The sequence below is a fragment of the Haemorhous mexicanus genome, chromosome 1 (genome assembly GCF_027477595.1).
Source record: "Haemorhous mexicanus isolate bHaeMex1 chromosome 1, bHaeMex1.pri, whole genome shotgun sequence".
NCBI lineage: Eukaryota > Metazoa > Chordata > Aves > Passeriformes > Fringillidae > Haemorhous > Haemorhous mexicanus.
The window spans coordinates 4,632,976-4,649,757 of NC_082341.1; the positions used below are offsets into that span (position 1 = coordinate 4,632,976).

General features: G+C 46.3%; 1 protein-coding gene across 3 annotated transcripts in view; it reads right to left on the reverse strand.

The window, feature by feature from the left end:
* Positions 1-9,590, reverse strand: part of PLCD1 (phospholipase C delta 1) — a 54,205-nt gene extending 44,615 nt beyond the window's left edge. For 2 of the 3 annotated variants that reach the window (XM_059838820.1, XM_059838807.1), the window contains exon 1: positions 1,637-1,926. In XM_059838820.1, the coding sequence (XP_059694803.1) occupies positions 1,637-1,736 (100 nt within the window). In that variant the 5' untranslated portion in view covers positions 1,737-1,926. Of the gene's footprint in view, positions 1-1,636; positions 1,927-9,249 lie in introns of those variants that run through there. The other variant, XM_059838815.1, reaches the window with a different exon arrangement.
* Positions 9,591-16,782: the final 7,192 nt, after the last annotated feature.

Here is a 16,782-nt window from a genome sequence, read left to right on the forward strand (position 1 = left end):
TCCCCTTCTTCTTCCTCAGTGCTCCAGGCTCTGCCTCCTATGCCCAAGCAAGCACTGGCACAGACTCTTTCCTTGGGTGAGTCACTTAACTTCTGTGTTCCTACCTGCTTTTTGTCAGGCCATAGTGCAGCATAAGACACTCTGATCTGCTGATACCACAAACACACCCTGATGTGTCAGTGGGATATTACTCTCAGCTGGTTATTTGAACTGCTGTCTAGTAAAAAACCCCCACCTTGTCCCAGCAGAAACCTGAAGATTTCTTCCTAACAACCCCATGGAGAATCATGGAATGGTTTGGGTTGGAATGAAGCTTTCAGGTCATCCCATTCCACCCCCCTGCCATGGGCAGGGGCACTTCCACTAGACCAGACTGCTCAAAGCCTGAAGCTGAGGAGGTTTGTGGTCCAGAGCTCCATCTCACAGCAATGAAAACCAGAGTCATACATATTGTACCCATACATCATGTAAAAGTTAAAAAACACTGTGCAGCAGGATAAGGATATTGACTCCCAACTATATAACAACATTTAGCATGAGAAGCACAATCTCTGCACTGAAATAGAGATGCAAATCCTGCCTGAAGCGTGTGGCAAGACTGTGTCTTGCTTAGCACCCTCCATAAAATACCAAATACACACTTAGCATGCAAAATTCCAGAGTGCCTTTCAATATCAGGACCCCCCCACTTGCAAAACATCAATCACACACTTTCTGAACAGAATATATTCAGCACACAGTGATGTTCAGAGCGAAAATCATGTTTGGCCAAGGTAGGAGTGCCTTGAGCACACATAGCACCTCAATAACCGTTGTGTTAATACACTGCACTAGGAAGCTTCAGACACTGAGATATCAGAAATGTTAACCTTTGTCTTATCTAGCTCAGGCTTACAGCAAGCAGGAAGCCCAGTAAAACAATAGCTGTCATGGTGGGAGCCAGGCTTTGAGTTCACTGAGGAGCTCGTTATGATGGCAGTGATAATCTGTATCGTTGCATTTTTCTCACAAATCTGCTGATCTGATAGAACTTAATTACAGTCGATATAAAACAAGTCTCCTCCCGCCAGCTCTCCCCCTCCCACCTGCTTACAGACCAGGTTTAACTCAGGCTTGCCGGTTCAAAAGGGCAGAAATCCCTTCTTGTAAAATCTAAGGGACCCGGGTGAGTAAAAGGCTATTTCCCACTTCCATCCACCCTGTGAGTCCCACTTGGGCTGTGCCTCCAGAGAGCAGGAACCAGCAATGAGTTCATAGCCAGACACACAAGTTATGAAACTCCCCGGGTTTCCTCTTTCATCGGCAGCCTCTGAGTGCCTCCGTGGGCTCTTACAGCAACAGGCAGCACCACCGAGCAGGGCTAAAACCGGGCAGAAGAATGGCACTGCCCACCCCAAACACCCTCAATCACAGGCGTCGCAGAAACCCAGCAAGAGATTTGGGAACCGATCCTTTGCCCACACTCTTTGATGCCTCCAACGAAGCTGTTCACATATCTGGCATGTGATTACAAGCAAACGAAACGAAAGGAAACCTTGGGAATTTAAAAATAACCCTAGTGTAGGGCGGAGCACTGCCTCTGCGCAGGGGAAAGAGAAGGGAAGCGGCTGCCGGGTGTGCCCACGCTGTCCCTTACCCAGCCTGATGCCATTCAACGCGGCCACTCTGCGGCTCTGCTCCAGCAGGATGTTCTCCTGGGACACGGTGCGCTTGGGCTGCCTTCGGATGCACTGCATGATCCAGCCTGGGGCTCGGGGAGAGGCGGCGGCCGCAGGGAGGGCTGGGGGGCCGTGCCACCCCTGCAGGGATCCCTGCTCATCCAGGAGCTCCGGCGGTGTCACACGGGGCTCCAAGGAGCGGGCAGCGGGACAGCGGCAGCACAGCAGCGAGGCAGGGGAGGGCAGAGTCCGGCTGGGGGTGGGACCGTGGCGAGTCTCTCCTCCTGCTTCACACGCTGGATGCAAAATTAAACCGAGGAGCCTGTCGGCAGCTGCCCAGGTAGAAGGAACGAGTTTTCCACCAGTGGGATTTTACGCATCGTTTCCAGAGGCTGGAGGAGCCGCAGATATCGTTTGTGGCTCCTAATCAGTGCCTTGGGCTTGGCAGCGTGTCCTGCCCACGAGCGCCGGGATCCCGGCGAGCCTGGCTCCACCCTTCTCTTCTGAGCCCAGCTGCTCCCGCTGACCGGCACTGAACACGGTGCCTAAAACACCTCCTAGCCAGGGCAGATGGGACCCGAACGATGCTCGGAAACTCAGTTTGAATCTTCTTCCTCTTCCACCAACGGAAGAGTGTTTTCCTAAGAGTGCGGAGAGTGCCTTCTCTGCCACCGATTTCCTGTGGGACTTGGGTGAGTCACTGACCCCACATTTCTGCATAGCTTTGGGTTTATTCTTGTAATTCAGATTTACCCTGCACTCTGGTATAGGAATAAGCCTCCTCGGGGATTTAACAAGTCACTGATTGCACAGAATCACGGCATAATTCAGGTTGGAATGAACCTCTGGGGCTCTCTTGTTCAATCACCCATTCAAAGTGAAGAGTCACCTTCAAAAGTAGATCTGGTTGCTTGCAGCCTTGTCCAGGTGAGTTTGGATATCTCTAGGGACAGAGACTCCAAAACCAATTTGGATACCCATACAAGAGCTCAGATGTTTTCAGAAGAATTTGTATGTTATGTCCAGCATAAATTTCCTTTGCTGAAACTCACACCCAGTCTCAGCCATTGTCCTGGCAATGGCTGAGACTAAAATCCATCTCTTCCCTAGCCACGACCTTTTCTGAAGGGAAAAACAGCAGCTATACACACACACACCTTGTTACAGACTTACAGACATTATCTCTGTTTCTGGTGTCTCTCAATCCAGACATCTTCCCCTTCTTTCTCAGCTGTTTGAAGGAAGCCCTACCAGCCCTCACAGGGAAGCACAGAGCACTGGGTTGTTTGACCAGCACAAGGACAGGGTCAGAGTCATTATTCACTGCCATGCACCACAGGTGAGAAACTCTCTGGGGACAAGACAGAGCCATTGCATGGCCTTGAACAGCAGTACATCTAATAACTCTTTATTTACACACAGCCATTGGAGATCACAGACAGCAAAGGAGAATAAAGGCAATTTCTGGATGGGACATTTCTGAACATGTCAGCCAGATTGTCAGTGGGTGCTTGGGAAACATTTCCAGCCTTTCTGGGTCCCCTGCAGAGACAGGGGCTGGATGTCAGAGCTGTAATCTCCATAGCACTCCCCTGGGAGCTGGGAGCTTTGTTTTTGCCCTGGCAAGGAGGTGAGCACCATGAGGTAATGGCTAGATGATATTTATTAGCTATCAGTCTCTGAGCACCTCCCATATTTCACATTGTGCACTTTGGAGAGGACTGATCTAATTAAAGGAGCGGGGAAGTCTCCTGTAATTGCCTTAGCAAAACAATTTGCTTCTATGCACCAGCTCTCCTGTCCAGCAGCAACCAGCATCCCATAGGGATTGATCTGGGAACACACAGAGCCCCTGTGCTTCACTTTCTCATTAATTCCTAATAGCAGTGCCAGTGACAGCTCTGCTCAAAGCTTTCCATGCCCTTGGAGAGCATTTTACTGTACTTAGCCCTGAAGTTTGCTCACACACTAAGCACAGGGTCAGCATGCAATGAGTTTAGATACCTCTCCAGAACAGCAATGTGCAAGTTCTGCTGCTGTGAAGGTTTCAGAGATGCAAAGCAGGTCAAACCAGTCTGTTTTTAAAATGAAGATGAGATTATCGGGACAGAAATTCCCTGCTTTGGGAAATGACTGAGCTGGATTTATTGTGGTCTTGAGGTCATTTAAAGACAATGTCACAACTCACAGAAAAAGCCTGATGGGTAAGGGTGACATGGGTATTGATGCTGCTGTCACACTCTGGCATGGGAGGAAGTGATTCCTGCAAATGGCTCGTGGAAAAATTCTTCAAGCCTTATTCACTGCAGGTAACTGCACCTCAGTGGGTCGTGCAATTTTACCCATGTGACCAATCCCAATTAAATAAATGGCCCTGGTCACATGAGTGAAGTTATCCACATCCCTGGGCCCAGGATTTGCTGTGCTCATCACCCTATTGATTCCAGCTGGATTACTCACAGAGCAAACAGAAATCAGTGGGAATGAGATGGCAGAACATGGTCCCAAAGTTAGCAAAGTGCTTGAATATCCAGGAAACAGGCACTTGCAGATGGAGTGGCTGCAGTGTCTGCTAGGAAATGGGCTATGTGAAAACACTACAATCCACAGGCTGCTCTTCAGATGATTTTCCAAAATTAATTAATCTCCATCACATCCTTTCACATGGGAGCTAAGGAAGCACTATTACCACTTCACACTGGAAGAAGCAGGTTGGCTTTTGAGTTCTTTATTAGGGCTGCACTTGTTCTCCCACCACCATCATATTTAGGGAACACCAAAAATGGTGCAACCCTACTTCTGATCACAGTCTCTTTAGAGCACATTGACAAAATGACATGACAAAACTCAGCTGTTGATTTGCCCAGACTTGTGATAATTTAGGAGCAGACTAAAAATACCTGTGCTGGCAATGACCTCACCACTTCCCCATCACATCATGCACATGATGCAAATTAGAACTAGTAATGCCTATGGGAACTACATATCAAATAACAAATGTCATCTTCAGGGGAGATTTTCTCCCTAAAGAGGCCACAGGTTGTGTTTTGCCCTGTATTTGTTACAAGAAGAAAAAAAAACAGGTCTATTTTACATGATGCCATCTTCTTACTAAAGACTGTGACAGAAAGGTGCCTTCCACATCTGCTGGGTCCCACCTGCCCTGTCCCTCCCTCTGGAGTCTGTTCCTCACTTCATCCTTGCCCTGCCATATTCCACCTGCAGAAACCCTCCTTCCTCCTTCTCTGCTACCTCCAGGACACCACTCACTGCTCTCAGCTTATTCTCCCCAGTGACACCTCACACCCTCTGAGAACCAAGCCTTGCTGTTGGCACAGCTTCTCAGCTCCAGCAAAAAATGCCTGTGGATCCTCCACATCAGCACTTTCCTTCTTTCTCCCTGCGGGGAAATGGGGATCAGGGAGTGGGTGCTAAGTCCAGATGCATCCCTGGGCAAGGATGCTGCTGCTCGTTCCCACTGGGTGCCTCTGCAGAGCATGTGGTATGTACCAAGTTCCACCTTGTGGTCACACTGAGAACGGGCTTCTCCAGCAGCAAACCTTACACTGGCTTTTCTGGCCCTCTCCCTTCCCTGAATGCTGAGAGGTCCTGCTGAGCTGGGGCACAAACCATATACATTAAACCTTAAATTTCATACAGGAGGAGTTCTCCCAAATCTCGTTGTCCTCCAGATCGCTGCCTAAAGGCTCCCCCTGCCTGCACTCTGGCCAGGAGCTGTGTGATGGGACCAGCATTGCCCAGCATTTCTCAGCCCCATTTTCCCCTCTGTATCCTTTAGCTCTCTCACCTTGTCTCAGGGAGGAGAATGGTCTCTCCTCCAGCTCTGACAGGTCTATGCAGCCCATCTTTCCCCAAAACAGGATGGTTATACCCACAGTGCCCACTGGGAAGGGCTGCAGACCCATCACCCAGGCCATGCCATTTGCCAGCTTCCTGTGGATCAAAACCAGGCTGGGGAATGTGCTGGCAATCAAACAGTGCAGAGCCCTGGCCCTGCATGGTGTAAACGAAGCCAGGCTGCCTGCTCAGACATTTCACAGACAGACAAATCATGGCCTTTATTTGTGAAAACCTTCACACATCTTCCTGCCAGCCCAGGTCCCTCCCAGGGAGCTTGGATCAGTGCAGGGAACAGGCTGTGACCCATCAAAAGCTACTGCCCTGAGCTCTTGATGAAATCCAGGTAAAACAAAACACCCAGCTAAAGTTCATTGTGCTTGGCAACCCAAAACCAGACTGAAGGTTTGGTTTGCTGCTTCCACTGGTCCCTTCATCACAGTGCACAGAGATTTGGCTGCAAAGAAAGTGTAAAAAAAAATACTGGCTTGCAATAAATTACAGCTTTTCCAGTAGCTGGTGTGGAAAGAAAGTAATTAAAAAGAAGGATGTCAACTTGATGGACAGGACCAGGATCAGCAGCCAGGAGCACTCGAGCAGCTCAACTGCCCAACTCCCAAGTCATGTTTTTGGGAACATGCAGATGAAGATGTTCTCTTCATAAACCCAAAGTCAGTTGTAGGTGGGTCCCAGCCTCATTTTTTAAAGGCCACTTAAAAGCTTTTCTCAACATTTTCTTCAGGACTTGAAATTTCTTTCACAGACAAAACACAGATCATTCTCAACACTCTGTAGCAGGGCAAAATTTGTGCAATAATTAAATTGCACAACTGAATTATGCAAAACTAGGGATTTTTTTTTTTTCCTAAGGGATTTATCTGGAATTTCTGTAACTCTAGCCAAAACCAGCCATTGAGACTTGTTGTGTGGGCTTTAAAAGGTACCATGGTACAGGGCTTTAAAAGCTACCATGTGAGGGAAAGCCTGAGGTGTGAGAATTTCCCCACACACAGTGTTTAGGCTGGCTCATTTAAGGTGTGGAAGTATTTCAGTCTAGAAGAAACTGTGTCAAAATCTTCTCTGCCTGCACAAAGGAAAAAAGAAACCTCTGTGTCTGACCAAGGTCTGCTGCCTTCTGGTCTGGTGGCTTGGCTGAGTGAGGACTGAGACCTTCCACCCATGGGAAGGACCTCAGAGACACATGGCTGAGGGTCAGTCTGCAGGATTTCATTATCTACAGGAGAAGACAGGATACAATCCCCCTGTCTAGATCCCTATAAAACTAAAATTCCTTAGGATAGTGGTGCTGACCCAGCTGAATCCCACCCTGCATGATCAACCCACCAAGTGTTTATCTGCAGCTTTCCTTCCAAAATACCTTTTTAAATTGATGTCCCTGTACAGGAGACTCTGCTTTGCTCCCAAATTATTGATAACTTTGGCTCCCAGTGCCTATCCAGGCAGCTGAGTTTCCATTCCTACACAAACCATCTCTTCCCCACACACCTCTTCCACTTGCTTTTCCCTGTAGTGGGCTGAATCCTTTCATCTCTGCTACCTGCAGCACTTTTCCAAGTGACTGCATTTCCCTCTTTTTCCTTTCTCATTTTCCCATTAAAATCTATTTTTCCTCAAGCATCCTCTGGCCCTGTCTTAGCTACTTTTGGGCCTGATGGGGCTTTACACAATGGCAACAATCTCAGAACCAACTGTGGGCTTACTTAGTTTTACTTAAAGACATTGCTCAGATGGAAAATTTAGCAGCTTTTGTGTCACAATAAAAATGACCCAGAGTGCATTTTACTTGTCCTGTCTGAGAAAGGGACGTGTTGACTGCTCAGTGTAATGGGATGTGTCAGTATCCCAAATTCCCCTGGACTATGGGGAACCGTGGCTCACAAAACTCCCACGTGGTGGATCAAGCACAACCTGCATCAAAGGTGTGTGCTGGGGGCATTCTGTTGCTAGGAAAGGAGATCAAAGTCACCAAGTGCTCCAGAGCAGATCCCAGCTGATCCCAAGCTGCATTACCTCCTAGCTTGAAGTGCAGAAGGAGCCTCCTCAGCGCTCCCAGCTCACAAGGGCAAGTGGAGATGATTCATTTGGAAATTTCAATATAGATGTTAATCCTGAGGACTTTCTGGCAGAGCAAACAAGGAAATGGCCTGCCTTGTAGGATTTTACAAGCTGATTCTCCCCTTGGACTGTGGCAAAGAGCATTCCTCTCATAATGTACACAGTGTCTTGGGTGAAAAGTCAGTGTTTAAGAATAAGGCATAGTACAAATTAGCTATTCTACAATCTATGAGCACAAGGGCTCCCAGTTCAGAAACAAACCAACTTCACAAGGCAAGAGAAAGAGTATTAATAGCCCACATTAATTCTGACATGGTAAATACAGCTGTTGTTGTATGTATTTTGGGGGGGGGGGGAGAGGAAAAAAGAGAGGACCTGAAAGCAAGAAGCTGAGTTTCAACACAGAGCCAGGGACAAAACATATCCACAGCTCACAGTATCAGAAATTTCTGACAAACTACATAGCAAAGTCTGATCCTGCTAAGAAGTCCACATGTGAACAACCCCTCTTAGATAAGTAGTCTGGCATTTGGAGTGGCCCTGGCATTTGTGTGTGTGTGTGTTATGTGTCAAGGAATTCCAGTAAATGCTTTTTAAAATTCTTGGCTCCTTTAACATTTGTGTATTTTTCTGCTTCAGACAAAATAATAGATTACCAGCCACTGAATTCTTCTTGGTTCCTAAACCCAGAGGACTAAATAATATTCACTGAAAAATAACCCACAGGCCAAAATGGGAAATGTTTTAACAGTTCCAGATGTGTTTCTTAGCTTTCTTTCCCCAGTGGCTGTATAATGAATGAGATACCTACAAAAAGTATAACATTAACCTCTGGTTCACCCTCCTGTCAGATTTCTACCAGCTGGGAAAATCAGAGTGAAGATTTCATCAGCCTGGGGGGAATCTTTTCACATTTCTGCTGGTAACACTAAAATGATTATGTTCATGGGTAATCACTTATTGCTCTATCAGTTTATTTTTGTTTATAGCTTATCTGTAGTAAGAAAGCACCCATCTCATGAAATAAAAGAAATACTGGAGGCTTATCCCATTTCTTGGGGATCAAAATATTCCATTTTAACCTGTAGCTGTCACAGCCCTGAGTTGTTTCTGCTCCTCAAAGTAAAATACAATGAAGTGGCAACAAAGTAATACATAAAGTCAGGTGAGGGAATAAGGGGGGATATTTTATTACCCTATCAGACAAGCATCCCGAACTTGGCACCAACAGAACCTTCCTAAATCCCACTCGCTGCAAGGGCAGAGAGAACTTCTTTTTTTAGAAACATGACTTATTTTGTACTTAATATTTGCAGTGTCTTGGGACAGCCCCTGAGCCCAGGTGTTTATCCAGGCTCTGTGGCTCCACCAGAGCACACAGGGTTCATCCAGCAGAGCACCCATCCCGCTCTCAGTTTCCCATAAAGGGGAGAAGATCTGGATCCACTTTTCTGAGCTTGTAGATGCTTCTCCCTTCCTACCAACACAGATTACCAGAGAAAAATCCGTCACCTCTCTCTGCACCAGCGCTGAAATGCCCCATTACATCCAAATGAGAGAATGGGGAAGTGGAGAAGGGAGGAGAAGAGAGCAGGAAAAATAAAGCTCTTGGACAAGATAAGAGAGCTGAAACCCAAGAAGACTTGCCCAGACTTACTGTTACAGGCGAGGAATGTGCCATTGGATGCCATGGCTGCAGCAGGAGCCGCCGGCAGCAGCAGCAGCAGCAGCAGCAGCAGCAGCAGCAGCAGCAGCAGCAGCAGCAGCAGCGCGGCTCTGGCGAGCAGCCGTGCCCAGAAGTTAGCGCTGCTGCGGGGCCAGAGCCGCCAGGCTCCCCCTGCTCCTCGCTCCAGCGACCCCCGACAGGGGAGGCAGCTCCCTCCGCAGGGGCTGCTCCGTGCCCTTGGCTGGAATTGCGTCCTGGCTGTGCCTCCTCATTTATCGCATCCGCACCCGCTGCCTGCCCAGCGCCCCGACCGCGGCCGAGCGCCGCTCCGGCTCTGGCTCCTCCCTGCTCGGATTTGGCGTCTTCGCCTCTAGCCCGCCCTCCTCCTGCCCCTGGAGCTTCCCAGCGATGCTTCTTTTCCCGCGGCTGCCACATTTTCCTGCTCTGAATCCGTCCTCAGTGGTCCGCAAATCAAGGAAAGGGTCTTAAGCAGATGCCGCAGGTCAGAGTTTAGGGTTAATGAGCTTTTAGGTGCTGGCGGAGGCACAGTTCTTTTCACAAGTTAAAAAAAACATCACTAAAAAAGCCCAGTCAGAACTTGCCAGTGTAGAAATAGAAACTGTAACCACAAACGCTCACAAAGGCATGAGCTTAGGGCAGAAAAAAAAGTTGAGCTTCGCATTTGAGACAGCGAGACAGAAAAAACTGCACTGTCCTGAGGCTTTTAGTGAGTGGAACTGATTTCTTCCATTCTGTTCCCTCCTCCTGAATTAGTTATCTTTGAAGGGTAGAAAGATGGTGATGGCAAACAGGGAGAGGAAAAGGAAAGGAAGCCAGTGTGGGAAAATAAAGTTTCACTCTACTTGAATGTTTTTAGTAATTGCTTTGTTATTGTTTATGTATGTTTCTGGTTATTTAGGTTATCCTGATGCAAACACTTGATGGATTGGCAGATTCAAAGCCTCTCTCCTCAGCAGCTCCACTGACAGAAAAGAGAAGTCTCTTCCTGATGGTGACAGATCTAGAAAACATGTGTTGAAAAATACTTTGGGACAGTTTGTCCCTCCCTGCCAGGAACTGGGCTGCTCCTCTGAGAGACCAGGCCTTGATCTCAGAGAGTTTTACAGTCCACAAATACAAGGCTGCTGCCACCACCCAAGGAAAACAGCCCTAATATAGCAAAACTCCTCATACCAGGACAAAACTAACAAAGCCATACAACTGGAGCAATAAAAGAGCAGAGATTTCACCCCATGACTCCTCCCAAGTCCACTCTTCTACCTCACAGTCACCAGCTTGGCATGGGGAGGGCTCATCTCCTGCTAGACACTTTCCAAAGGACCCAGGAAGGAACATTCCTGTTTCAAACCCACAGACATTGATTCAGATGGGGCAAACTGGCAGCTGCTGGCAGGCAGGACCAAAAGATTCCTGGTACAGCCCTAAAAGCTTCAAGGTAGGGGGATTTTGGGAGGATACTTCACAACCTGTCACCCTTTCAGCTGATGGGGAAGAGTTCTGGAGGGAGTGTACAGGAAGGCTGCTGGAGGAGCCAGCCAGACTGGAAACTCCAGTAAGGCCGAGGTGGTGAGGACATGGTGGTTTTCACAAGAGAGGAAAAGGAGAGAAGGGCAGTTTGAAAGTGGTGACACAAAATGGCATTGTAGTAACTCCTTCCCTGTTCTCTGTGTCACACCCCATTGTGCCCTCACACTGCTTGGCACAAGTCCTCACTTAGGGATGGACTGGTCAGTGTCCCTGTGCCCTCTGTGGCAAAGGGGGCAGGGTGAAGAGGTCCATCACTCCCAGAAATGACATGGACCATCTCATGGTTAGGACCTCTTCACAGCAGCATGGGGTACAATGGCACCATCACTCTGCTGTGAACACAGCCATCATTACCTCAGGCTGGACAGGGTTTCACCAAGAAAACACAACTGAGCTTCTCTGCCATCATCCCTTGAGACTTGAAGATAATCCCCTGCATTTACCCCTTCATGAGAGCCCACCATGTCTCCTTGTGCTCCCTTCCTGCCCTGTTGCCTTTTCCATGGTCATAGCTGAAGCAGAAGCTGGAGCCACAGAATCACTAAGGGTGGAAAAGACCTCCCAAGATCATCAAGTTAGCCATTAACCCAGTACCATCATCTTCACCACTAAACCATATCCCCAAGGGCCACACCCAAATGGTGCCTGTCAGGAGGTCTCACAAAACCTTGCTGTACTTTTTGCAATTCCATTTACTCTCCCTGCTTCTGTGCACATCCAGAAGCTTCACCACTTAGGCTGCTGGGAGCACTTGGGGACCCTTCTGCCACCCTAATATAAGTCATCAACATTTCTAAATCCTTGATGGGCTTGACATGTGTGTGTGCTCAGAGCAAGCCAGGCAGTAACAGACAGTCTTGCACTTCTTGCATTCATCAGAAAGTCCAGCAGTCCCCATCAGAGTGCTGATATGCTGCAGCAGACACCCAGAACTGGAGATCCCCCAGCACAGGTCTCCTCACAGCTTTGTTTCAGAAGGCTTCAGTCCTCTGAGTTGTATTTCTGCATGTGCTTGAATTCCCTTTCCTTTGCATTGCTGAAAACAATATACATCCACAATAACAATGAAAGCAAAGGGATGTGAGCTTCTGTGAGCTGCAGAAATCCTCCTAACAAAAAAATATTCTAAGAATATAGCAATTTAAGAATGCCATGTGAATATGCATTTTTTCTTGTCCACACCATCACTACTGTGCTCATAGAGAAGCAAAATCAAGGCATTTCTAGGCCTGGAGATGGGCTGTGGGTTGGCACTGCCTTCCCAAAGCAAAGCTGCCACCTTTGCAGCTTTGCTTTTGGGAAAAGTACAAGGTCAGAGCTGTGATATTTTACTGAGGGACAAGGCCTAAAGCCAGGACACATCTTGACTATCCCCTTTGCTCTCCAGCCACAGAGGTGAGGCTGGAAGGAGTTAAATGTCAGACAAGCTGGGTGAGGAGCCTCTGTAACACGCCCTCCAAAAAAGATGTCCATGTGCAAAGGTGCCAAGATCATCAGCTGAACTAGAGCCCTGCAAAGTCAAGGAGCTCTCCTATTTCTCTCACTCCTACACCCCTTTGGAGTCTCTGTTTTGCACACAGAGCCCAGCCCAGGCACCAAAGAGCAGTCACAGAGCTCAGAGGCAAAAATGTTTGCAGGGTTCAATTCCACAGTGAACCAGAAATCACAACAAAACTAAAGCAAAGCAGTTTACCTGTCTCCACTCTGCAAGCATGACTCAAGTGTTGACTTAATTGCACACAGTGGAAGGAGCAGCTTTTCATCTCAGAGGAATGCTACACCGCCCCAACACCGAGTGTTTCCAATGGAGAAGATGCCTCCTGGCTCCCTCTGCCCTTCAGAATCTCACACACACCCTCCTCACCCCACTGAAATGTTCCCAACCACCTCTCCAAAGGATAACAGCAAAGGTCTTTGTTTGCTTTGCAGGAAGGACTCAGGACTCCTGCCATGGTTACACAGTGTAAGGAGCATTTGGGGGTTAGAGGGCCAGCAGGGAGCTTTGGCAGACACGTGGGGCTGTTTTTGTCAGCGGGAGAATTACAAATGCCAACACAAAAGAAAATGTCATATTAAATAGAGTTCATGTCAATGCAGAAGTGGGACAGGAATTCTCAAACACTTTACTTATGGTCTGGCTGTTCACTGAAATGGGTTTTTTAATGTCTTTTTTCAGTCTGTTTACTGGATTAGATGGGGTGTGCTACTATCCTCAGGTTGTCAGGTCTCTCTAAATCCTACTCTCATATAAATAGATTCATAGAATCACAGAGTAGTTTGGGTTGGAAGAGACCTTAAAGCTCATTTTGTTCCAGCCTCTGGTTGTGGGCAGGGACACCTTCCACTAGGCTGAATAATTAAGTCTATAGATGATAGAGAGCAAAATATCAAATTGTCAATTCCTTTTTACATTTTGGGAACTGCCAGAGCTCTCACCAAGGAGCCTGAACACCCCTGTGGGAGGCAGCTCCAGTGCCCTGGTGACTCACTTGCCACAAAGGCAATCATTACTCTTTGGTTATCAGTGCTGTCTTTCATTAGGTGGACACAGCTCTTGTTGCTAAAACTTCCCTGCCCATGCAAGACCTGGAATTCCTAGGATTGGTCCTGCCATTGAGTCTGCTCCACTCAATATTTACTTATCTGTAAATTTTCCCAGCACTCTCAGGTTTGCAGCAGCTGCAGGTCCCTCACTTGCAAGGAATACATTGAACTGTGGGGAAGAGCAGCCTCAGGGATCTGCAGGAGCTGGTGGAGATCAACACCTCTGGAAATCAGATTCCCTTAGGAGATAAATTGAAAAAAGCTCATGAATGGGATTTATGACTGTAAGAACAGTGAAATTATTGGGTTTATGGACAAGTCACTGGACAGATTAATTCACTGTAGTTTATAAACTAAGCTGGAATGGAATTAACAGCAGTATCGTGCAGCTCAGGGAATGGAAAGGGCAGCCAGATGCCTTGTTTATCACCATGGACTGCTGTGCCAAAATACCTTCAGAGTAAATGATATTGATGTATACATCTGCATTTAAACCATTTATTGCAGCAGTTACTCCCATTTAGGAGAGCCGTGCATGGCCACAGGAAAAGGAAGCAACAGATGCTGGGATGTGCAAAGCTAAACCTGCTGCTGGCAGAATCCTGTACAAGTCCCATTAAAATTAATTAGGTATTTCTGCTTGAGCAGAAGATAAATTTGACTTGCTAAGCCAGAAATACACCTACCTGACTTACTGTATTTCAAGTATCTTGAAGGGTTTTCCCTCCACTTAGACTAAGTAATCAAGAGCAGTTCTAACCACCAAATAAAGCAATAAAACAGTCAAAGGAGTCATTTATTACTGTATGGTAACAATTAAAGACTTAGAGAGTTGCCAGTTCAACAAGTCTCACATTGATTTCAGGCTGAAAAATTATAGAAAAATAGAATTAAAAGCAAGATTATGCATAAGACTTACAAATTAAAGTCCTAGGTTCCTCTGCTTATTCCAAGAAGTTTGTTATAACTCTTGGAATTTCAATACAAAGGATACATTTAAATAATTTTACATCAGTTTGACAGTGCTTGGTATTTGGACATCTCACCAATTTTGTCTTCAGACTAATTTTGTGCTGAAAGTTTTATTTCACATTTGTTTACCTCATTTCTCCCACTACAGGACAGATTTTATGAGTCTCTGAGAGTAATTGTTATGCATTTCCATGCTTTAACAAATGTAGGTTTAAGTAGACCCTCTTATGTTAAATTCCATGACTTTAAATATTTTGATTCTGGGAGAACAAAAATGACTTTACCAGGGAGTTGTAGAGAAAAGTACACTTAGTCTAAAACACTTATAGGAAGACTTTTTGGGGGAAGGGGACCCTAGAGACTTCTTTTAAAGCTCTGGAAAGCCCATCTATGAACGGTGAATGAGAAGCTCAAAGCAAACATGGGGCATTTCACTTCATCAGCCTCTCAGTTCAGTGCATCAGTAAACACCACAGATCAGCCCCACAATGCTATCATTTATAACTGTGAGAATGAGCTTGTGAATCTGACCATTAACATGAAGTTATTGTTGCATGAATGAGAAACAATAACCTAATTGGGGAAACTAATGATGTACTAGACTTGCTGCAATGAAAACATGACATGGAGTGATTTATCTCTTGTTTGGAAAGAACAGCAGGAGATCAGTCCCAGGGTCCTGCCACTTTTATCCATTAATGGCTGATTCTGATATTTGACAGGATGAGAGGAAATTGCCTCAGGTTCCACCAAGGGAGGTTCAGATTAGATATTAGGAAAAAATTCTTCACTTAAAGGGTGGTCAGGCACTGGAGCAGACTCCCCAGGGAAGCTGTGGAATCAGCATTCCTGGGAGAGTTCAAAAGCCATGTGGATGTGGTGGCAGGGGGCAGGGACACAGTGGTGGACACAGTGTTGGGCTTAAGGGTCTTGGAGGCTTCTCCACCCTTAGGATTCTTTGATTCTCTGATCCCAGATCACAGCTGAACACAGACCCCAAGCTTCACAGCCATTGATAACCAGGTCAGCAAACTGATTTCTAGCCTTAAAAGATCATGGTCCTTAGGCCAAACATCTGCTGTCAGGAATGTTTGACATGTGTCTCTTCTATCTTGTACCATGTCCTCTTTCCAGCCCACAGCACTGGGGTATACAGGTTAAGTATAGGGGAGGGTTGATGATTAATGTCATAATGGCTCCTTTTAATATACTTCATCTGTCAGCTTAATTCCCTGCAACTGGGATAATCACAATAATTAGATGCAATTGTTCAGATCATTGCCTAATTGCAGATTTTTTCCCTGTAACAGGTTCATGTGACTTTTAAATGTGCAGAAAAATGGGAAGTGTGAATTACACCTATATTATAGAAAATTCTACGAGATATAAGAATGCCCCACAAGTTTAAACTGCACATGAGGATCTTGTGATTCCAGAGTGTGCAACATAGGTAATCAGGGATGTTACAAGTGATGCACTTTTATTTCTGATTCCAAAGAGTTAAAACTATGCTTCACATAAACACAGTGACATCAGACTTCCTTTCACTTCCATCTGAACAAGTCATGCAGAATCAGAAAATGTTCTTGAACTCCTAACATCTCCAGAGCAGATGCTTATGCAGCAGGTATGCAAGGAATTCCTGTGTCTCCCTGGTCCTAATTGACATCCAGCATTTTTGGTGTTAATTTATAATCAGCCACGCTCTTTGCACAGCCAAACATGAGATGAAGAGAACGACACAAACTAAAACTTCAGCCAAAAAAAACCCAACAACCCAGACTAGATGGCAATTTTTTACCAGATTAATTTTTAGATTAAGATATTTCCTAAATGAAAAAAAGGATGAACTTTTCTCATCAAGTATATTCAAAAAGAGTATTCATCACCTCTGATTTAGCTTCTTATCAGGTCTACTTTCATTTCATAAGATGAAGGTTAGGAGCACAGTTCAATAAACTGTGACTGAAGAGAGAGGAGCCTTTGAAAAGGATGAAGCAGACCAAATTAAGATGCTGAAGTATCTCAAAATAGAGTAAATACCCTTCAGAGAGGTGGTCTTTATATCTTTCTTACAAAGGGAATAATGAACCTTTGCTTTAAGAGCAAAGTAGAACTCAAGTTTATATATAAAATACAACTGCCACTTCCAAAATCACACATTATGCACCTGCTAGAGGGAAATGCAGCCTCATTCCTCTGGCCAGTGGTGTTATTTGGGCTTTGGAAAAGAAAACACCGAGGGGATATCAGGATATAGAAAGACCCACACAAGTTGCCCACTGAGGAAGTATTTTATTGGCTTTTGGTGCCTCCTCATCAGTTTTGCAAGCCCGGTGCAGCCAAAGCAGAAAGGTTGAATGACTCATTTCCTTCCTGCTCCTGTTGTCAGGCACCTCAACCATCAAAGCCTTCCCACAGACACGTCCCCCCTCTGGCTGGAGGAGCCCTGGTTTGTGC